Source organism: Mercenaria mercenaria, chromosome 2, assembly GCF_021730395.1.
Source record: "Mercenaria mercenaria strain notata chromosome 2, MADL_Memer_1, whole genome shotgun sequence".
In the NCBI taxonomy this organism is placed as follows: Eukaryota; Metazoa; Mollusca; class Bivalvia; order Venerida; family Veneridae; genus Mercenaria; species Mercenaria mercenaria.
The window spans coordinates 36,528,754-36,553,869 of record NC_069362.1 but is presented as its reverse complement, the minus strand read 5'-3'; the positions used below and the strand labels follow the sequence as shown (position 1 = coordinate 36,553,869).

Genomic DNA, 25,116 nt, shown 5'->3' with positions numbered 1-25,116 from the left:
AGTTTAAAAACAGGTCTATCATGTTAAGCATTGTGTACAAGTTTGGTCACACCCTGCTTAAACTGATTCAGGGTGGGGGCTTGCACCAGTTGTACTGGAAGGGAATTCCAAAGCACTATGGTGGCTGGAAAGGAAGAGTACTTATAGTAATTACAGGGAGTGAGGATCTGAGTATAGGAGTTGGAATGCATATGTCTTGTTAGACGGGATGGGGGGCTGACATAGGAGGGTGGGGGGGGGGGGGGGGTGAAGTGGCACAGCAACCAAACCATTCACTATCTTGTAGAACATAAGGAGGCGTGAATCAGATCTCCTATCTTAAGGGTACGCCATCTCAGCTGACATAGCATGTTTGTGACACTGCTGTAAGGGGAGTAGTCTTTACTTTCCTTGTTGAATTTTCTCTCTTTTTCATTTTGTAAGTTTCACTTACAAAGTAATGAGAATGATATTACCACATGCATATCAGATGAAAATTGGTCACATTGGGACGAAATTGGGACCAATTGTGACGCCCAATATTTGGTAGTTTTTTACCTGTTAGTGTAATATTTTTATCACACAAAGATATAATTTTCGAACACCGCCTCATCGAGTTCAGCGTCAAATTCAGCAATTTATTCTGTAGTTTCTTTTTACACCTTCGTAAAGACGACATTCATTGATAAGTTACTGACTGATAGAGGTAAACATAACTGACATGCATAGAATGTCGAAATACCACAAAACTTCTTTTTAAACATTGTTTTGAAAATCATCCCGGAACCACAGACACTTGTGGGGGTCAGAAACGGGTGCGACACCTTATGTACCAGTCACTTTATGTACCAGACACTTTATGTACCACTTTGACACTTAGTGTACCACCTATATATCATATAGTAATTGTATATCATTGTGTAGCACTGTGAATATGTGATAATAACCTGTGAAAACAACTTTGATTTAATCAGCTCAAGTCCATAGAATGTTGTTATCATTTCTATGAGAAAGTGTTAAATTTTACCTGATTAATTATGAAAATTATAACTTTTAAATTTAGTAAAATACATTTCAAGTAACATAAAATATAACATTTTCATCAAATCAATACAAAAATGATCATCCACTATATACCATATATGTGGTACATAAGGTGTCCAAAGTGGTACATAAAGTGCTGGTACATAAAGTGTCTGGTACATAAGGTGACACATTCGTCAGAAACTGTCCCCCTTCCAATTCGCCCCTGCCAGCCAATAAATGTTCGCCTTTTAAATCAAACTGAGCACATGTCTCGATCATACAACAACTTCTGTTACCATTTCAATCTGTTTAAAAAATCTCCCATATATGATATCCCGGCACAACCAGTTTTCGACTGCTTAACCGGTTTCTGTCCAGTTTTGTACAAATGCACGTCCAAATCTTTGGTTTATTGTCTCACACTTTCTATCAGCATAAGTGCTAAAAAGCATACCATTCAAGTTTCTTACTGATTGGATCATTGGCATGATAATTTTGAAAGCCATCAGTAGGAAGTCCTGCTGAAAATTTACAACCTAAATCCGACCACAGGTGTTATTTTCATTTCAGCAAAAAGAAACCGCACTAAACTTTTACAGTAGTTTAATTACAACATGGCAAACAAAGAACACACACGAATCAAGTCTGGCAACAAACACCAAACCAACATGGCAGATCAATGTACTGTAGGTACACTTGCCTAAATTGGCACCTAGATTACATTGGGTAGGGTAAAGTAAACAGACATCCCAACTCTCCCGATCCGATCGGGTTTCTCCCGATTCTGGTTGTAAAACCCGATCACCCCGATCAGAAGTCTCAAACTCCCGATTAAAAAAAACAACAACAAAACAACATAAACAACAATGAAAAAAACAAAAATTATGAAATAATCCACTTCTTTGCGCCTATCTGATACTGTATGTATCATTACTGATCGAGTCTGTAAACAACACCTTTCGGATATTTTCGCACCTTATTCTACCCGTGCTGATTATTGTTTATTACACGATTCAACAAAGCCAGGTGTTGATTAATGTGTCACAATTGAAATTAAAATCCAGACATTAGATATCTAATTAAATTCAATCAAATTTAGATTAGAAATTATACTGGCTTTACCTTTTTCTGTAACTTTTTGAAATCGAAAGTAGATGGTCGCCGAGTCAACCTGCTAGGTTTTAAAACATTTCTCTTAAATTCATTTTGAGAAGAGGAAATGTCATGGTAAATTTTAATATCACTTACTATCAAATGCTGTTAAACTGTCTTTGCATCAAAACAATTTGTCAAACACATCCTTTTAACTGGAGATTTAGGCAAATCTACGAAAGTGTAACAATACCCGGACATTCAATTTTGGATAACAGGATTTTGATCAATAAAAGTATTTGAGCGAGGGGTTTTAAATACTGGTTGACAGGGATGAGAATCAAACAGTAAATTTTCTATTGCTTGAACTTTTATTCTTTTAGCTATATACATTTTGTTTTTACAGTTCTAACAGCTGCACTGTTTGTCATGTAAAATTCACCTGGGGAGTCTTCTTTCCAACAAAAAGAAATAAAAGTGCAGGTTTAATTCTCAGTGGTGTTTTGAATTAAGACATAGTGCTTAAAGTGCCATAACTATTTAATTTTGCACAGAAGGCTTCATGTATTATTGTTCCAAAATATAGACAAGTGAATGTTTTAAGACTAGTGATTTTATATGGGCAAATAAGTTTATATTATCATTAGATTTGTTAAAAGCTTCGTTATCATGAACATAATTACCGCGGTATAAAATCTCCCACTTGGACACCTCAATCTCCCACTTTGGAAAGCAAAAACTCCCACTTGGCATTCAGAAAAAGTTGGGATGTCTGAGTAAATGGCAGACAAAAGTTAGTGCATTATCTAAAGAACTATATCATGTGCTCAATTACTCCAGAGAACCAAGGTGTCACATCTGCTACATTGATAGCTGTCACAGATGACAATGTATCATATTATTGCTAAGCTTTTGACACTCCGAATATTTCAGATTGCTTAGAAAATGAAGAAAACTGTTGCAAGGACAGGCATCATGATTGCATTGTCAAAATAATTTAATTACAGTATGCTTCACAATTCTGGCAGCAAACATGTGTTAAGCAATATACATTTAGTACAAAAGATATATAAATACCAGGGCCCTCTCTACATTTTGGGGGATTGGGGCCGGGGCCCTTGGAGGGGGGAATTTCGCGTCGTTTTCAAGGGAGGGGGGAATTCATTCTGGAGATATGACATAACCCCTTAAATTAAGGTCAATTGAGTATTACAGATATCAAACTAATGTGAATATATCTGAAGTATTGTACAGAACATAATCTATTGAAAACAGGCAACTTTTTATTTTCTTTTATTAAATCAATTATGTGACATCCAATCGATTATCGGTAGCACTAGCAGTATCCACGAACATTGTCTCAGCAGCAGCCGGAGCAGGGCTTCCCTTCATCGTATCTACCTGATCGTGCATGTCTGGCCCTGGTGAAACAGCGGTGTCCGTGACAGTAGTTTGTTTTTTGAGGGCATGCTGCTTAAAAAGCAAATCTATCTTTGCGCATTTCGCCCCTGTTGCATCCAAGATCTTTTTACGGTATGATTTTGCATTATGTGACATTTTTTTTCAAAGGGAAATAACTTTGCATACACGCATCCGGGGAACTGAAAAACGCGCATATTATACGGATCAGTAAAACTTTATCAGGCCCATTAAGTTACGAGACGCTCCTAAGACTATCGGGTATCGATTTTTTTCTTGATTTTTTTTTTCTTTCGAGGGGGAATTTTTCTATACTTGGTGGGGGGGGGAAACATACTATTTCGAGGGGGGAACGGGACCGAATTTCCGCCCCAAAAATCGACAAAAGAGGGCCCTGAATACAGATATTGGTTTAAGTAAGAATATATAGTAGACAAGGAAACGTGCAGGTTTTTTGTAATAAGGAAAACCTCATGAAAACATGGTACTGCTACATAATTGGAATTTGTATAAACTTCCAAGTACCAAAACTGAAGGAGAATAGGTTCCTAACATGTTCTGTCTCTGCTGTAAACAGTGAAACAATCACAACTGATAAATTTGGCTTGTAAAGACTTTAACATACAAAGTCCTAGGCTGTCGAAAATAGGTTGTGGTCGAAAATAGGTTGTGTGGGGATACTATCGATGCTCAGAAAAACTAAAGACAACTTACTCCGAGCGTTTTCAACACAAAATAGCTTCTCCAAGGAATAGGAGAAAAGATCCCCGCTTGATGTTGCGCAGTCAAATTTACTACACAGAGCCGGGACACAGACGATATTGTTAGTGGTTGTAATAAAAATACTCGCTCACAACGTCAACTGCCGCGATGGCCGAGAGAGTACAGACGCTGGTTCTTTGAGCTTATATTTGGGCAGGGTCGTGGGTTCGCTCCGCGCTATGGACAATCTTTTTTTCTGTTTTTAAATATTTTTTTTTTATCTTGAGAACATATTGTTAAAAAGAAAATGAAAATATTATATTAAAAAAAGAAAAAAAAAGAATACCCAAAGTGCAGAGCGAACCTCAGGGGCCCTGCCAAAAAAATAATTTTCAGAACCAGCGTCTGTACTATCTCGGCAATCGCGGCGGTTGACTTTCTTAGCAAGTATTTTTATTTTAACCGCTACCGATATCGTCTGTGTCCTGGCTCTGTGAAGGAAAATTTGACTGCTCAACATCAAGCTGGGATCTATTCTTCTATTCCTTGGACAAGAAAATTGTGTTTACATTGTGAAGTAAGTTATCTTGTGTTTTTTTGAGCATTGATAGAGTATGGGAATTTTTTAAACATGTTGAAATGGTAACAGAAGTTGTTGGATGATCGAGACATTTGCTCAGTTTGTTTTAGAAAAGTGAAAATATATTGACTGAGGGTTGTCAGGGGCGGCCTGGGAGGGGGAGGAGTGCTGACCCCCAAGTGTCTGTGACTGGAACTAGGGGCTGGATACGCAACCGGGGCATGCATAAGAGTGTACCAGGCTCTAGTCGGACTGGCTCGAATCTCAGCTTGGGAATAGATCTATACATAAATTCCTAATCTAGGTGATCATATAGTGTCAGGTGGTAGAACTGATTAATCTATGGCCGATATATTTCTGGGGAATTTACTACACTACAATGAAGAGGAGAGTCAACAACTCGGTGCTACTGTTTTATTTATAGAAAATATCTATATATATATATATATTTATTTAATTATTCCAGTATTTATTTAATTTAAATAAATAAAGAAACTTTAAGAACAAAACTAGAATTATTAATTATTTTTAAAAAGAGAAGAAGTGAAATGTATTGAAGTTTTAGTTTTGCTAGAAGCAAGAAATTATATGAGAATGTTCTCAATTAAATAAGTGAAGCACTTAGGCTTCGATGATGTACCAGTTGCCTGGTACAGCCTATCTAAATAATAAACTGCCATACACAGCTATATAAATGAAATTTCCTGCGCACAGTCACATGACAGATATGAACAATTAATAATTGGACTTAACATAAACAAATGAAAATACTCTAAACAATATTATTAAACAATGAAATGATATATATTAAAATACATTCGGCGAAGAAGACAGTTTGGCGGCGCCCATATAATTACGACAACAAGTGAACAAGAATAGCTAGAAAATAGATTTTACCTATAAAACTGACCTATTGCAAGAGTCTAACGACTTGCGTCTCCTAAATGAGGTACATCGGATCCATACTAAAATTTGGATTTTCCGGATACCGGTATGACAAGGTGCCTTCGATAGATGGACTCGATTTTGTATCCCTATTTCAACCGTATTATCATTCACCCAGTGTAAGATTGGACCTACCACCCTTTTCTTACAAGCCAGGTGCTCTACCAACAGAGCTAACCAGTCTTCTAGACTCCAGAACTCGAGCCGGTTTAGAGGTCTGGTTACCACTACCAGACCCCTAGCCACTCACTTTTGCATTACCGGTCTCGGGCTATTTGATTTTTGCGAGAATGATAATTTATTTTGCACTTTGTTCATGTCTTATTCATGAAAATATGTAAAGAAATATGGGAGTCGAATAAACTTTACACACTCAAAGGAAGCGCTATGTCATGCAGGGTGCAACACTTCAGAATTAGAATGAATCCTTAGGCCAAAAAAAAAATAGTTGTGTTTCTGGTGGCATGGCCAAAAAAAGTAGGGTTGGTAGGTCAGTTTTTTATGCCCTGCCGTAGGGAGGTATATTAGTTTTCAACTGTCCGTCCGTTCGTTAGTTCGTCACAACGTTAACTTTTTGCATGAAGGCACTTTACTCGCGAACCACTGCACCCAGGACCTTTAAACTTCACTTGCTGATAGTACTTATTGAGTACACCACCCCTACTGACTTTGGGATCACCAGGTCAAAGGTCAAGGTCACAAAGGCCAACGTTAACTTTTTGCATGAAGGCACTTTACTCGCGAACCACTGCACCCAGAAGCTTTAAACTTTACATGCTGATAGTACTTATTGAGTACACCACCCCTACTGACTTTGGGGTCACCAGGTCAAAGGTCAAGGTCACAGGGGCCAACGTTAACTTTTTGCGTGAAGGCACTTTACTCGCGAACCACTGCACCCTGGACCTTCAAACTTCATATGCTGATAGTACTTATTGAGTACATTAAACAGGGGTGTGGAATTCCAATGTCCGACTTGTCTGACTCGGGACTTTTTGATGGCGGACAAGTGCCTTTTTGCATTCTGTTTGTCCATGGACAAGCACAAACTTTCTTGTTTGAAATGAAAAAGGAAAGAATAATTTAGAAACGCTGAACATTGCTTCAAATTTATGGAGTTTATAAACAAATTTGACGTACGAAATGGATGTTTCATCCACCTAGGGCCTCTTGATTTTTGCAGTTTTGGGAAAACCATACTGTGTCTAAATTTAACATCTCTTTTTCTGCGTTCTGATTGGTTCCTTGTTGCTGGCTCGTGTGATTTTGTACAAGGTAACTCGGCAAATAGAAACCGGAAAGGTAAACAATTATCTCAAAGTTTTGGACAAATTCGTTGTTACAACTTTGTCTGCCAACAAAAATGGAAGTCAAAAGTCGAAGCACAAAGAGCTCGCTCGTACAAGTCAGGAGGTTTCATGTTTTCTAACAGAAACTTTTATGTTTTCTCACATGGCTTTGCATGGCATGATGGGCAGTCTTTCTGCTAAATGTTCGACTGCCTCGCGGACAAACACAAGCAAAAGTGTCTGAAGCTTAGTTTTAGCTCATAGTTTTTCTGATCGCTCTATGTCCGGCATCCGTCTTCTGTCTGTCGTCTGTCAACATTTAGCTTGTGTATGCGATAGAGGCTGTATTTTTCAACTGATTCATGAAATTTGGTCAGAATGATTACCTTGATGAAATCTAGGTCGAGTTCGAAAATGGGTCATCTGGGGTCAAAAACTAGGTCACTAGATCAAATCAAAGAAAAACCTTGTGTATGCGATAGAGGCTGTATTTTTCAATTAATCTTCATGAATTTTGGTCAGAATGATAACCTTGATGAAATCTAGGCCAAGTTCGAAAATGGGTTATACGGGATCAAAAACTACGTCACTAGGTCAAATCAAAGAAAAACCTTGTGTATGCGATAGAGGCTGTATTTTTCAATTAATCTTCATGAATTTTGGTCAGAATGATAACCTTGATGACATCTAGGCCGAGTTCGAAAGTGGGTCATCTGGGATCAAAAACTAGGTCACTAGTTCAAATTAAAGAAAAACCTTGTGTATGTGATAGAGGCTGTATTTTTCAATTATTCTTCATGAATTATGGTCAGAATGATTACCTTGATGAAATCTAGATCAAGTTTGAATATGGATCATCTGGGGTCAAAAACTAGGTCACTAGGTCAAATCAAAGAAAAACCTTGTGTATGCAGTAGAGGTTGTATTTTTCAATTAATCTTCATGAATTTTGGTCAGAATGATTGCCTTGATAAAATCTAGGTCGGTTTAGAATATTGGTTATCTGGGGTCAAAAACTAGGTCACTTGGTCAAATCAAAGGAAAAGCTTGTATATGCGATAGAGGCTGTATTTTTCAATTGATTTTCCTGAAATTAAGTCAAAATGATAACCTTAATGAAATGTAGGCTGAATATGAAAATGGGTCATCTTGGGTCAAAAACTAGGTCACTAGGTCAAATCAAAGAAAAACCTTGTGTATGCGATAGAGGCTGTATTTTTCAATTGATCTTCATGAAATTTGGTCCGAATGATTGCATTGATGGAGTCTAGATCAAGTTTGAATATGGGTCATCTGGGAACAAAAATTGGGTCACTAGGTCAAATCAAAGAAAAACTTTGTGTATGCGATAGAGGCTATATTTTTCAGTTGATCTTCCTGAAATTAAGTCAGAATGGTTGCCTTGATGTAATCTAGGTCAAGTTTGAATATGGGTCATCTTGGGTCAAAAAGTAGGTCACTAGGTCAAATCAAAGAAAAACCTTGTGTATGCGATAGAGGCTGTATTTTTCAATTGGTCTTCATGAAATTTGGTCAGAATGATAGCCTTGATAAAATCTAGGTCAGGTTCGAATATGGGTCATCTGGGGTCAAAAACTAGGTCACTAGGTCAAATCAAAGAAAATGCTTACTTATACTCAAGATTTTTGCTCCAATTTTAATGATAATTGATCAGGATATTTTTTTCCATGAAATCACTAGGTCAAACATGTTTACACTGTTTAATATGTTGTGTTATGGTGTGTTTCTTAGGTGAGCGGCCTAGGGCCATCTTGGCCCTCTTGTTTGAAACAGCTACAGCATCACACTTTATTATGTTTGCTTTTGTTACTACCTAGATTATTGTCTAAAAAAAAGAATTATTTGCATGCTTAAATGTTAAAATTCTGGACAAGTAAGTTTTGACAGCGGACAAGTAGATTCATAAGATCATTTGTCCATGGACAAGTGAAAAATGGTAGGATTTCCACACCCCTGCATTACCCCTACTGACTTTGTGGTCACCAGGTCAAAGGTCTAGGTCACAGGGGCCAACGTTAACTTTTTGCATGAAGGCACTTTACTCGCGAACCACTGCACCCAGGACATTCAATCTTCACATGCTGATAGTACTTATTAATTACACCACCCCTACTGACTATGGGGTCACCAGGTCAAAGGTCAAGGTCACAAAGGCCAACGTTGACTTTTTGCATGAAGACACTTTACTCGCGAACCACTACACCCTGGACCTTCAAACTTCACATGCTGATACATGTAGACACACAGTAGTACTTATTGAGTACACCACCCCTACTGACTTTGGGATCACCAGGTCAAAGGTCAAGGTCACAGCTGAGGGCCAACGTTAACTTTTTGCATGAAGGCACTTTACTCACGAACAACTTCACCCAGGACCTTCAAACTTCACATGCTGATAGTACTTAATGAGTACACCACCCCTACTGACTTTGGGGTCACCAGGTCAAAGGTCAAGGTCACAGGGGCCAATGTTAACTTTTTGCATGAAGTCACTTTACTCGCGAACCACTGCACCCACTACCTTCAAACTTCACATGCTGATAGTACTTACTGAGTACACCACTCTTACTGACTTTGGGGTCACCAGGTCAAAGGTCACGGTCACAGGGGTCAATGTTAACTTTTTGCATGAAGGCACTTTACTCGCAAACCACTTTACTCAGGACCTTCAAACTTCACATGCTGATAGTACTTATTGAGTACACCACCCCTACTGACTTTGGGGTCACCAGGTCAAGGTCACCAGGTCAAAGGTCAAGGTGCTGCGGGGGCATTTGTCACCATTAGTGACAGCTCTTGTTTTTTTTTTTGAAGCATTATTATCAAGAGAATGCAGCTTTCAGCTGTGTATTTCACATCCCTAACTGTAATTGCTGAAACAACATATAAAAGCAACCTAATAAACAAGCCAGTTAGTCCGGTTGTGTATTCAACACTGCCACTTGCCAATCAACCTTTGATTTTAAACAACGCACCCTAAAGTTTAAACACATTTATTTAACACTCGCGAAAGGGGTTAGCAATATCCAGAAATAGATTTTACATGGCTCCGCTTCGTGTCGCGTGATCGATAACCGCATACTGTTTTGGAAGAGTTTTCTGGCAGACATGTAAAAACAGCAAGGTAGCATACATGTCAAGTCGCCCGGATCGTCCGTGAGACTCAAGGATTTTCGGTCCATCTCCCGGACATATGGAAATCAATTATTTCTCCTGGAAATCAAAACTTCCAAGCTAATGGTTTTATGTATCAAACTAAATCCCTAATTTTTCACTGCGCCTGACATAATCTAATAGTTACAGGGATCCCTTTTGGTAGATACCTTTATGTTTATTTATTTATTTTGTTGGGTTTATTGTCGCACCGACACAATTTTAGGTCATATGGCGACTTTCCAGCTTTAATGATGGAGGAAGACCCCAGGTGCCCCTCCGTGCATATTTCATCACGAGCTGGCACCTGGGTAGAACCACCGACCTTCCGTAAGCCAGCTGGATGGCTTCCTCACATGAAAAATTCTACGCCCCAAATGAGGTTTCGAACTCACATCGATGAGGGGCAAATGGTTTGAAGTCAACGACTCTAACCACTCGGCCACGGAGGCCCCATACCGTTATGAGATTAAATCCCATTTGCCTTGAATCAATGGGATTTTGACGAAAAATGAATAGGATTTTTATGCCCCTAGCATCTACTGATGCGGGAGGTATATAGTGATTGTCCTGTCCGTCCGTCCGTTCGTTTGTCCGTCTGTCCGTCCGTCCATACGAGGTTAACCAAATGGGGACCATTTCATCTAGCATCAGTGCCCCTAACTAGAATGACTTGATACTAATGCAGATGTAACCTGTGACCATTCCTCATCTTCAGACATCACCTGACCTCAGTTTGACCTTGACCTCGTTTTGGACTTTTGTTGCTTTCTACCGATAAGGATGCCACTGGGGGCATCAAGCGTTTATTGAACGCAGCTTCTTGTTTCTTTTTATAATGAGATTTACATCAGCCGACAGCCTGTATTACACTGAAAAGCAAACATCTGTTTATTTGTAAGAACAATTTGTCTATGTAAATAAACAAAACAATTCCTTTCAGAGACACTTTTAACAGAACTCAGAATTCTGTGCCTGAAAAGGTTGATGAAAGTTGCAAGCGAATGCAGGGTCCACATGCATTTTTAGCTCACCTGTCACAAAGTGACAAGGTGAGCTTTTGTGATTGCGCAGCGTCCCTCGTCCGTCCGTCCGTGCGTGCGTCCGTAAACTTTTGCTTGTGACCATTCTAGAGGTCACATTTTTCATGGGATCTTTATGAAAGTTGGTCAGAATGTTCATCTTGATGATATCTAGGTCAAGTTCGAAACTGGGTCACGTGCGGTCCAAAACTAGGTCAGTAGGTCTAAAAATAGAAAAACCTTGTGACCTCTCTAGAGGCCATACTTTTCAATGGATCTTCATGAAAGTTAGTCAGAATGTTCATCTTGATGATATCTAGGTCAAGTTCGAAACTGGGTCACGTGCCCTCAAAAACTAGGTCAGTAGGTCAAATAATAAAAAACCTTGTGACCTCTCTAGAGGTGATATTTTTCACAGGGTTCCCACGCTATGGGGGAAAACGTGAAAAGTCAGTGAATTTCAAAAATTGACTCCTGGCCATGAAAATAACGGGAATTTGGCAAGAGAACGGTAAAGGTACAGGAAAATATTGGGAATTATCCCATTTGGCTAAGGGAAGTAATTTATGATTCAAAATGGCGGACATGTATGTCATTTCAATTTCCTTTTTCGAAAATACCAATGTTTTTGTGGTTGATGAGCCTATATAGGTAGCTATGCTTGAATTTTTAAACAGTAATTTTAGGCTATCGGTCATTTTTGTGTCGATTTTTAAGAAGCCCTGTGAAATTCCGATTATTTTTCGAGAACAATTGTGAAAATTGTGATTAGTGACACGCTTGAATTCAGTGAACAAACATCAACTTGACTGAAAAATAATTTAATTGCTAGAAGTGTATCAAAGATTATATAAATAATGTAGGTGGCACCAGAGGTATAGTTATTATGAAGGAGTTGATTAATTCTTCACAACATGCTAGACAAGTAAATGATTCATAGTTTCCTTGAGAGACAAAACTTGAGGACAGTAAGGAAACAAAATAAAAAAAAAAAAAGAAAAAGAAATTTGCAGAGCCTGTATTTATTGAGTAGAAATTTTTAAGCAATATCGGGCCATCTTGGCCCTCTTGTTCTTATATTTTTTGCACTGAATCTAGAAAAATTGACGGGAACATACAACCCGATATGTCGTACAGAGGTCCTTGAAAATTGCAACAAGGTCCTGGAAAAATCCTGGAAAAGTCTAATAAATTTCATAGACGAAAAAGTGTGGGAACCCTGTTTTCATGGGATCTGTATGAAAGTTGGTCTGAATGTTCACCTTGATGATATCTAGATCAAGTTTGAAACTGGGTCAGCTGCGGTCAAAAACTAGGTCAGTAGGTCTAAAAATAGAAAAACCTTTTGACCTCTCTAGAGGCCATACTTTTGAATGGATCTTCATGAAAATTGATCAGAATGTTCACCTTGATGATAATCTAGGCCAAGTTTGAAACTGGGTCACGTGCCGTTAAAAACTAGATCGGTAGGTCAAATAATAAAAAAACTTTGTGACCTCTCTAGAGACCATATTTTTCATGGGATCTGTATGAAAGTTGGTCTGAATGTTCATCTTGATGATATCTAGGTCAAGTTCGAAACTGGGTCACTAGGTCTAAAAATAGAAAAACCTTTTGACCTCTCTAGAGGCCATATTTTTCACGGATCTTCATGAAAATTGGTCTGAATGTTCATCTTGATGATATCTAGGTCAAGTTCGAAACTGGGTTATGTGCCTTCAAAAACTAGGTCGTTAGGTCAAATAATAGAAAAACCTGACCTCTCTAGAGGCCATATTTTTCAGTGGATCTTCTTGAAAATTGGTCAGAATTTTTATCTTGATGATATCTAGGTCAGATTCAAAACTGGGTCACATGAGCTCAAAAACTAGGTCACTATGTCAAATAATAGAAAAAACGACATCATACTCAGTTCAAAACTGGGTCATGTGGGGACAGGTGAGCGATTCAGGACCATCATGGTCCTCTCGTTTTCCTTTCAGTAAGGAGTCAACTTTGAGCTTTTACTTCAAAGTTGCTCTGTCCAAGTGGAAGCTCATTTATATTTCAGGGTTTCCACTGGCCCTAATTTTTTTTCGCCACAAAATATCGATGTCAGTGACGCATTTAAGGGGGAGGGGAGGGGAGGGAGGTGCTAGCCTGCAGGGGGGCAGGAGGGGTATTCTCCAATGTACTGTGCATGTTGTCATTATTTAATTGTTAAAACTTTTATGGGGGGTCAGGGGGCTCTCCTGGAAATTTTTGAATAGTTTTTCAGCAATATCAATAGAATTGCAATAGTCAAATTGGCTTCAATAGTCGCCCCTAGTCAGAATGTTTGTGTGCATAAAATATCAGATGAATTTTTAGCTCACCTGTCACAAAGTGACAAGGTGAGCTTTTGTGATCGTGTGGCGTCCATCGTCCGTGCGTCCGTAAACTTTTGCTTGTGACCACTCTAGAGGTCACATTTTTCATGGGATCTTTATGAAAGTTGGTCAGAATGTTCATCTTGATGATATCTACATGTAGGTCAAGTTTGAAACTGGGTCAAGTGCAGTCGAAAACTAGGTCAGTAGGTCTAAAAATAGAAAAAACCTTGTGACCTCCCTAGAGGCCATACTTTTCAATGGACCAATGAAAATTGGTCAGAATGTTCACCTTGATGATATCTAGGTCAAATTCGAAACTGGGTCACGTGCCTTCAAAAACTAGGTCAATAGGTCAAATAACGAAGAAACCTTGTGACCTCTCTAGAGGCCATATTTTTCATGGGATCTGTATGAAATTTGGTCTGATTGTTCATCTTGATGATATCTAGGTCAAGTTCGAAACTGGGTCAACTGCTATCAAAAACTAGGCCAGTAGATCTAAAAATAGAAAAACCTTGTGACCTCTCTGGAGGCCATACTTTTCAATGGATCTTCATGAAAATGGGTCAGAATGTTCACCTTGATGATATCTAGGTCAAGTTCGAAACTGGGTCACGTGCTGTTAAAAACTAGGTCAATAGGTCAAATAATAGGAAAACTTTGTGACCTCCTATAGGCCATATTTTTCATGGGATCTGTATGAAAGTTGGTCTGATTGTTCATCTTGAAAATATCTAGGTCAGTTCGAAACTTGGTCAACTGCGGTCAAAAACTAGGTCAGTAGGTCTAAAAATAGAAAAACCTTTTGACCACTTTAGAGGCCATATTTTTCAATGGATCTTCATGAAAATTTGTCTGAATGTTCATCTTGATAATATCTAGATAAAGTTTGAAACTGGGTAACGTGTGTTCAAAACTAGGCCAGTAGGTATAAAGATAGAAAAACCTTGTGACCTCTCTAGAGGCCATACTCTTCATGAGATGTTCATGAAAATTGGTGAGAATGTTCACCTTGATAATATCTAGGTCAAGTTCAGAACTTGGTCATGTGCCTTCAAAAACTAGGTCATTAGGTCAAATAATAGAAAAACCTTGTGACCTCTCTAGAAGCCATATTTTTCAATGGATCTTCATGAAATTGGGTCATGTGGAGACAGGTGAGCGATTCAGGACCATCATGGTCCTCTTGTTATTTGGGTCATGTAGGGTTAAAAACTAGATCACCAGGTCAAATCAAAGAATAAGCTTGTTTACACTCAAGAGGCCACGTTTTTGGTCCAATCTTTATGAAAAATTTTCAGAATGTCTCCATGAAATCACTAGGTAAAACATGTTTACACTGTTATTGTGTGTTACTCAGGTGAGCGACTTAGGGCCATCTTGGCCCTCTTGTTGGCTTTTGAACATGGTAGAGGTCACATTTTGCAATCAACTTTAATCAAACTTGCACACAACTTGTATTGGCATAATATCTCGGTTCCTTTCGAAAACTGGCCAGATCCCCTCATGGGTTGCAGAGTTATGGCCCCTTAAAGGGCAAATACTTGCTATTTTTGGCTTGTGAACACGATAGAGACAACATTTTGCAGTCAACTTTAATCAAACTTACACACTACTTGTATTGGCATAATATATTGGTTCCTTTTGAAAAATGGCCACATTTCATCATGGGTTCCGGAGTTATAATTTTGCTATTTTGGCTTTTGCAGCCATATTATAAGAGACTTCATTTATGGTATGATTTGAAACAAAATTGCAAATTATCTTCAACAACAATAAATCCCGGATTCCATGATGAATTTGTCACATCCAATCTTAGGTTCCAGAGTTGTGGCCCCTGATTGATCCCTAAAAGAGCCAAAATTTGGTAATTTTTACCTAGTGAACACGATAGAAGTGACATTTTATATTTGATTTTAATTAACCACACTTACACACAACTTAAGTCACAATAAGATCTTGGTTCCTTTCAAAAACCGGCTAGATTCCATCATGAGTTCTAGAGTTACTGCTCCTGAAAGGGGGTAAAATTTTCTATTTTGGCCATTTCAGCCATATAGAGGTTTCATTTATGCTTTGAATTGATAAAACTTGCACAGAATGATTATCTTGATGATCTCTAGGTCTGGATCGAAACTGGATCATGTTGGGTCAGAAACTAGGTCATCAGGTCAGATCAAAGGAAAAGCTTGTTAACAACCTAGAAGCCCCATTTATGACCCTATCTTCATGAAACTTGGTCAGAATGTTTATCTTGATGATTTCTAGGCCAAGTTTGAAACTGGATCATATGGGGTCAGATCAAAGGAAAAGCTTGTTAACACTCTAGGCCACATTTATGACCCTATCTTCATGAAACTTGGTCAGAATGTTTATCTTGATGATTCCTAGGCCAAGTTTGAAACTGGGTCATATGGGGTCAAAAACTAGGTCACCCAGTCAAATCAAAGGAAAAGCTTGTTAACACTCTTGTTCATTTGATGTGCATGAAACTTGGTCAAAATGTTTGTCTGCATGAAATATGGAATGAATTTTTATTTGGGTAATGTGGGGTCAAAAACTAGGTCACCAGGTCAGATCAAAGAAGGCTTGTTTACACCCTAGGGGGCACATTTTTGATTCTATCTTCATAAATTTTGGTCAGAATGTTTATCATGAAGTCTTGGATGATTTCAAATCTGGGTCACGTGGGTAAAAAACTAGGTCTCTAGGTCAAATCTTAGGAAAAGCTTGTATAATACACTCTAGAGGCCTTTTTTTTTGGTCCCAATCTTCCCGAAACTTTGCAGGGCATTAGACAACTTTTAGGGACAGGTACCCATATCCTCAGGAAGGGGAATTTTTCATTTTAAGACAAAAAGGGGAAGATTTTAGCCATATATATGTTAATACTTTTCATACCTTATTAATATTAATACTGTTTTCAATAATTTCAAACTAATGTAACTATATTGCAGCAGTAACCTTCCTTAGAGGCACTATAATATAATTTGAAAGAGAGTTCATATCTAGTTGTGTCAAACAACCTATTATCAGGGGAATTTTCTTCTGAGAAAGGGGGAAAAAACATATTATTGTATGAGGGGAATGGGGCCCATATTCGGCCCCAAAAACGGCCAAACGAGTGCCCTCCTTTGTCAGAATGTTTGTTTTCATGAAATATTGGACAAGTTTGACTCTGAATCATGTGGGGTAAAAAACTAGGTCACAAGGTCAAATCAAAGAAAATGCTTGTTTAAACTCAAAGAGTTTCCCACCAATTTCAAAATGAAATGTTATCAAAATTGAAGTTAAATACTTTTTTACATGCCCAAAAGGACATATTATGTTATGACGCCACTGTCCGTCCTTAAGTTGGCAATTTTGTGTCCGCTCTGTAACTCTTGAACCCCTTGAAGGATTTCGAAGAAACTTGACACAAATGTTGAACACATGGAAACGACGTGCAGAGCGCATGCTTTTGGATGGCTCACTTCACGGTCAAGGTCACACTTAGGGGTTAAAGGTCATAATTATGACTTTGTTTTGTGTCTGCTCTTTAACTTTTGTATTTTAAAGAAACTTGGCACAAATGTTGACCACATCAAGACGACATGCAGAGCGCATGTTTTGGATGGCTTGATCAAGGGCAAGATTACACTTAGGGGTCAAAGGTCATACCTTGGGGCGTATCCCATGCAAAAACAGGGCCTTTGCAGAATATACTTTTTATCTTTGCCAAATATTTGCCATAACCTTTGCAGAACAGTTGCAGCACATGATTGCTGAATATATTGAACAGACGAGTAGAAATGGAACGAAACGTGCAACTATTCTGCAAAGCTTTTGCAAATATACACAACGCACACAGTATGCAAATACTTCGCAAACAATTTACAATTCGCAGCTGAAACTTCGGCAAATAAATCGCAAACTGATAGCAAAGTAATCGCAAAGTGATTGCAAAGTATTTGCAACTTGCATGCAAATAATATGCAAAGTATTCGCAAATACGTAACAAACAGCATAAAATGAATTTCTGAGGTTCAAAGAAAAGGATTTTGTTTAATATCTGAAAAACAGATGTAAATTCACAAAACCATTAAAATTTTGCAGTTTAAATAAATATTAAAAGTCAATCATTTCAGTGATCATTCAGTAACAATAACTAAAATCATGTAATAATGTAAGTTTCAACAACTGCTTGAGTAAAAAGTGTTTTATATAACTATCATTGATTAACATTACCTTTCAACATGCTGCAATATTCTCTGGTTCTTGGAAGTCTTATTGCTTAACAACATGATATTGCATTATCCTTACTCAGCAAAGTTTATATCCAGAAAAAATAATTAGAATATTATATAAATAATATGTTTAACACAAGTTTGCATCACCAAAATGTTTCTACTAACTGATATGTAAACATTTCCTCACAATATTTTCAAAAATCCTGCCATTTGAATACAGACCAATCAGAAAACAGAATGGTTAATTACTTCCTGTACCTAGAGTCTACCAGGAAAGCAAATTCATCTATGTTAGCTATTTGCAAATGCTTTGCGCTTTCATTTCTGTACAAAGTGTTTATTTGCAATACCTTTGTAAATGAGCTAAGTGTTTGTTTGCAGATGCTTTGCTGTCTGCTAATTGAATAAAGTGTTTATTTGCAAACCCTTTGCTTCAGTGTGATACGTTTTGCAGACTGTTTGCGAAAGTCTGATGCAAATACTTAGCAATCACTTGGAATATAGTTTCTGAGAAAACAAATATTTAGAATATATTCTGCAAATACATGACAAAGGGTTAAATGTGTATGGGTATATATTGCTCCGAATTGCGATGCTCTTGTTTATATTTATAGATGTTATGAAGCAATCAACAAATGTAGATTTTTGTATATGCAAATTTTAATCCCTGTGTTATATAACAAATTGTATATACATGTAGTACCATATTGTTTATACATCATTGACAGATATCAGATCATTATGTTATACTGCAGTAGAGAAAATTAGGTGCCTTCCAATAGGGGACTATGATTGCATGGCAATACTTCATTCACTTGTTTAACCTTGTATATTACAAACATGGGTCAACTATGCTGATAACATTGCCTAACGCAGTAGGATGCAGACAATGTTCAATTAATCCATTATAGCCGGAAGGCAATCTGACATTTTAGGAGATCAGATTGAATTGACGGGCTACTTTTTGAGAATGTTTTAAAATGCCAATACAAATTTTCTTCAACTCTTTTCATACATTCTGCAGACAACAATTAAACCAATTTGTACTGGTAGTTTCCTGATGAAAACTTAAATTTTATAATTAAAGCTAATTTAATTATCTTTGAAAACATTTTATAAACTGACCTAATTGTTGACAAATCAAAGTGAGAAAGTCTTAAACTTTTTTGAATATTGAAAAGAACGAGAATATGTTGAAATATTACAGGCCAGATATTTTAAATAGATTTTTTTTTGTTGTACCAAGACAATTCTGGCATATTAAAGGTCTGTTTCGATTAAGTAAAAACCTTCTAAAACACATAAAATATTAGTATTCATTGATTAAAGAATTGAAAACTTGTTGACAAAAAGTTGTAATTCCATAGTGCACTTAGATGCCAAACATCACGTACTTGCACAATCCAATTTTGTTTTGTACTTTTCAGGTAGTTTAAGTGCAGTTTTGGTCAAAATAATCATGAAAACACTTTCAGTATATATATAAAGAAAAAGTTTAAACATGCATGATACTCAAAGACTTGGTACACTTTCCCTTATGTGCAACTGTGTCCATATTATTATTGTGTGTGCATGAATGGGGCTTGAGCCATCGCCCATTCCACAATGTCAGTCAGTATTGTAACTTGCTGATTTAATTATGTGTTTGAAATCCCAGCTTGTGCCGGACGTCCCTAGAATTAACAGGGAATGTGACTTAAGGAAAAGAAAACTAAACTGATGATTTACAACATTGTTTAATGTGTATTACATGCAGTGCCCAAGCTTTTTCTTGCTTTTCGACAATTGAGAAGCCTATCAAATAATGTAAACACTAGACAGCTGACAAAAAAAATTGTCTGATTTTCAGCGATATTTATATGCTGTCACTCTGAGAAAAAATGTCTGAAGATCTATTTTGGTGTATATTACGCATCCCTTTGTGAAAATGAAAAGAAGTAATAAATAGAGTGCGTAATATATTCAAGTGTTTACGGTAGTAGGACTGTATATATTGGTAATTTGGTTTGAATGATTGATATGATATGATAGTAGTAACAATACAAAAAGACCAGTATCGTATGATATTCTTCTATTTAGATGTCAAATAACATGTTAGCTACCTCTCTTTCAAAGCACAACATATACAAATTAAAACCGGTCGCTAATTGTTTTGATAAATCATGTAAATGAAACTGAAATAAATGTAATCGGATCACCAAGAGTAACAAACAGAAATGATAGTGTAGATTAGGTTAAATGTGCTCCGGCATGCCGCAATGGAAAATTACCAGCGTGATGTTTAGATTTCCTTGCACACTTGCAGGTAAATTCCTGCCAGTGCGTGAATGAAAATTAATAACCAATGAAAAATGGGTTTCCTTAATCACATGCATAATTTACGCTCGTCGGTGAGCGCCTTTGAAATTGGAAATCATAACATATTATGATCTTGTGTGTAGTAAAAGTCTTGGCATACTGACAGTTGATTCAAGCTAAATACATTAAATGACAATTCACTAAGCAACATAAAAGCTGTTCATTGACTATACACTATTATTCTGTGAAGTTGAAGAGTCAGTTGTAATAGTTATAGTATGTGTGAGAGTGTGTTACCAGGATATATCAGAGCTAGGGGTACATCGAGGGTATTTTTCTCTGCACATATCGTCGAGGCCGGTAGGCCGAGACAGATATGTGAAGAGAAAAATAACGAGATGTACCCCTAGCTCTGATATATCCTGGTAACACACGAGCATTACATATTATAACTGTTTTATCGCATAGTTTATCATTAAAATTTATATATTATTTTCATTTAAATTTGTTTATTATTATTTTTACTATTTTGATTCCCTTTCTGCGCCTCGCTGACTGAAACACTAAAACTTCTGTTTTAGAAAATGTGTTCCCCAGATAAAAGTACCCAACAAATTTCTGCATTGGTTTTAAATCTTTGCATTTCATTGGCCAGACATATTGTAAAACTTGTTGTTTTGTTTGTAAAAAAAATCAAAGAAAAAGAAACATTTGAGAAATCTCAGAATTTCATATATTCCATGTGTTTTTGAAATATTCTAGTTTATTTATTCTTTTACTTTATAAATGTAGGTGTTTGTGACAATTCTTTCTCTGTGAACTGTAAATTGGACTGAGCTAAAATCATCTTTTCTTTGAAAGGAAAAAATTATACTCCCTTGATAGGACCTCAATAGAGAAAAAGTGTTCCGATATATATCGGAACAGTTTTACTGTGCTGATATATATCGGAACACTTTTTTTCTTATGAAACTCCATAGAGATTTCCGTGTTGATATATATCGCAACAGTTTTGTAAGATATCAGCACAGTTTTGTAGTAATAATGTGTGTTACTATGTATAACATGCTGCAAAGATCAAAGGAAAATTGCCGCACTATGCGATAATCTGAAATATTGTATAAATTTAGTATGTTTGATCAAGCATCTGGAGCAAAAGTGAACAAAGACAAATCTACTGGTATTTTTACCAGAAAATCAAGAGGGAAAAGACCCGAATTTAAACATAAAGTAGAAAATTGCATTAAAACGTAAGATGTCAGCTGCAGTTATAATATTGGCACAAATGAGATCTGGATGGAAAAAATTAATAAAATGAAAAACTTTCATCTAATTTAAAAATCTACAGGACTGACATGTAAGGGTCTTATAAACTATTGTTAAAAAATACATGAAACTTCTTTTTATTTCAGGTGATAATGAGTCAGGCGCTCATTGGTTTTGGGATATCTGTGGCTTTTCTGGCAGTATTTGCAAATTTCTCTATCCATAAGATACAAGAAGGTAATGTTGTTTTCTGTTACAATTTAAGGGGCCTACATGGCCGAGTGCTTAAGGTCTCTTGCTTCGAATCGCCCTTCCAGAAGGTCTGCGGTTCTACCCAGATGCCTGTCCGTGCCTGAAACAGTGCCTGAAGGGGCACCTGTGGTCTTCCTCCACCATCAAAACCTGGAAAAGTCGCCATATTACAGAAAATTTGATGGTCTGACTTTAAACCAATCAAAAACAAGAACTATTTTTATGCTCCTGAAGTGGATAACTAAAAAAGTATTGAAGATACCGAGTTGTAAATTTATACAATGGTAGAGCTCTTTGAGAGGAAGTGTAGTGACAAGGAATCATAACTCTAGGTGGTCCCATTTTAGCTTGCCTGAGCACGAAGTGCTCAAGGTGAGCTTTTCTGATTGCATTGTGTCCGTTGTCCGTGGTCGTCCGTTGTCAACAATTTGACTGTTAACACTCTAGAGGTCACAATTTTGACCCAATCTTAATGAAACTTGGTCAGAATGTTACACTCAATAAAATCTTTGACGATTTTGATATTGGGTCATCTGAGGTCAAAAACTAAGTCACCAGGTCAAATCAAAGGAATAGCTTTTTAACACTCTAGAGACCACATTTATGACAATATCTCTATGAAACTTGGTCAGAATGTTAATTTTGATGATCTTTAGGCCTAAACTGGGTCATGTAGGGTAAAAAGTTAGGTCACCAGGTCAAAAAATCAAAGGAAAAGCCTGTTAACACTCTAGAGGCCACATTTATGACTATATCTTCATGAAACTTGGTCAGAATGTTAATCTTGATGATCTTTAGGTCAGGCTTGAATCTGGGTCATGTGGGGTCAAAAACTAGGTCACCAGGTCAAATCAAACAAGAAGTTAGTTAACACTCTAGAGGCACATTTATGACCATATCTTAATGAAACTTGGTCAGAATGTTAATCTTGATGATCTTTAGGTCAAGTTCAATTCTGGGTCAGGTAGGATCAAAAACTAGGTCACCAGGTCAAATCAAAGGAAAAGCTAGTTAACATTCTAGAGGCCACATTTATGAACATATCCTCATGAAATTTGGTCAGAATTTTAATCTTGATGATCTTTAGGTCAAGATCAGATCTGGTTCAGATTGGGTCAAAAACTAGGTCACCAGGTCAAATCAAAGGAAAAGCTTGCTAACACTCTAGAGGCCACATTTATGACAGTATCTCTATGAAACTTGGCCAGAATGTTTGTCTTGATCATCTCTAGGTCAAGTTTGAAGATCAGAAACTTGGTCAGTAGGCAAGATCAACTCTGGTGAGTGATATAGAGCCATCATGGCACTCTTGTTTTTATTAAGTGAGACTTTTCGGAAATAATTTTTTTGTCAAAAAATGAATACAGATAAGGCGGTTATGCCTTTAGAGCATCAGTAAGTTGATTCTAACGTCACTGACCATGTTTAAAGCATAAAAAGTGCAGTTTTGCAGTTTTATTAAAAAGTTGAAAAAAAAAATTCTTCAAGGCCATAAAAACATATAAGGTTGGGCCAAAAATTTAGGGTAGGTCGGGATACCGGAAACAAACAATTTTTCTTTTACGCCTTCTAGTTCTTTGGTCCACGCAAACTTCTAATGCATAATGTTTAGTTTTGGTTCTCTTAGACAAATTTCTGTGAACAAAGTTAAACTGTATATGTATTGATGGTTTATCTAGCCATGGAGATAATAGTTCAAATTAAAAAGATCAAATAAAATATAAACCAGAATTTATTACAGAAGATGCAGTTTGTAAGAGATCAGATCATGTTCTTATTTCATCTAGTTAGGCTGTACTCAAATCTTGTTTCCAGTCAATCAGTTGTTGAAAGTATAATCCTGTTGTATGCAGAACTATTCACATTATTTTCTAGATTGTTGACAGTATTTGAGCCACGCCATGAGAAAACTTCATAGTGGGTTTGCGACCAGCATGGATCCAGACCAGCCTGCGCATCCGCGCAGTCTGGCCAGGATCCATGCTGTTCGCTTTCAAAGCCTATTGGAATTTGAGAAACTGTAAGCGAACAGCATGGATCCTGATCAGACTGCGCAGATGCACAGGCTGGTCTGGATCCATGCTGGTCGCAAACCCACTATGTTGGTTTTCTCATGGCACGACTCATTTAAGATTCCACAAAATTAACTTACTATGAAATATTTTTCTTTTCTTCTAGGTCATGTTGGGGTATACTATCGGGTAAGTTTGCGACACTGTATTTTGACAATTTTCTTGATTTGGTTTGACAATTTTCTTGATTTGGTAAGAATTTCTGAATATTTGTGCTTTTGTAAAAGTTGATAAAGCAATGTTTTAGGCAGTTTTCAAGTTATTGGTCAAAACAGGCCGGGAGAATATACAAGTTGGTATCAAAGTTTGAAACTCTCTAAGACTGTTATGTTGTATGCTTATTAGCAGACATGATAGTCACCATTCAAATTTCTTGATTTATATTCTTGTCAAAAGATTTTGGTTTATTTGCATCATGAGACTCATAAATTTAATTACAGTCGAAACTCGGTATCTCGAATTTTAAGGGACGATGCTTTTCGGTTCGAGATAACTGAAATTCAAGTTTTGAGGAGGGACGTAATATATGGATGAAATGATGAAAACAAAGTTGGTTCCAACACCTTCTCCTGCTATTGGGCACACTATAAATACAATATACCTTGCAATAAATCTTTCATAGCATAACACAAAATCATTATAAATTTAAAGTATTTTATTTCCATGTAAACATAATCAGAAATACACAATATATACATACATGTACGTCGGGTAACATTTCCGGCATTTGCGCATCAGTCATCATAAAAACGTCACACACCAATATTCAGTTATACAGTCTTATGGCTATTGCCTCTAATTAATCCATATTAAAGATCCCAACTGTTCAAACTAATTAATTCATTAGTTTAAATTAAAAGCAATTTTCATTTATAACGTCTCAGAAACAAATGACCGTTGATTAAAGAAATCTAATGTTTACAGCAAACGATTATCATTATGGCACATGCAAACAAGTATGGCATCATCTCACTTTGATAATCGCCGCATCTTTGATTCGTCAGCATCACAGCTTGAATTTTATTGACGGGACTGCAAATCCCTTTCGACACATTCGGAGTCTCAATGTCAAATTTTGACATAACCGGAGTTGAATTACATATTTAAAGAATGGAATTTGATGGGACTTTGAGTTTGAGATACTGAGTTTCAACTATAGATCTACTATATCTTTGGAAAAAGATAAATTGCTATTCAAATAGGACATGCCTAATTTGATTATTAAAAATGTGAATGCATGATATTTTGTGGTTTGTTGAGTTAAATCAATGAAATTTATTCCGAATGAACAAGAACAATTCTTTTTTCTTAAATTTGAAATCCAGGCATTCATATCCCCATAAAAATGCTGTTGCCAAAACCTCAAAATTATTTCGACCATGAAAAGAAATTATTTTACAGTAGTAATGTTAGCAGAGAT

General features: G+C 36.9%; 1 protein-coding gene across 1 annotated transcript in view; it reads left to right on the top strand.

The window, feature by feature from the left end:
• The first annotated feature begins 532 nt into the window (after positions 1 to 532).
• The window catches only part of LOC123563729 (erlin-1-like), a 100,142-nt gene continuing 75,558 nt past the window's right edge, over positions 533 to 25,116 (top strand). Inside the window, exons 1-3 of the mRNA XM_045356694.2 lie at positions 533 to 685; positions 21,519 to 21,609; positions 23,803 to 23,825. Of these exons, the coding sequence (XP_045212629.1) occupies positions 21,525 to 21,609; positions 23,803 to 23,825 (108 nt within the window). The 5' untranslated portion in view covers positions 533 to 685; positions 21,519 to 21,524. The remainder of the gene's footprint in view (positions 686 to 21,518; positions 21,610 to 23,802; positions 23,826 to 25,116) is intronic.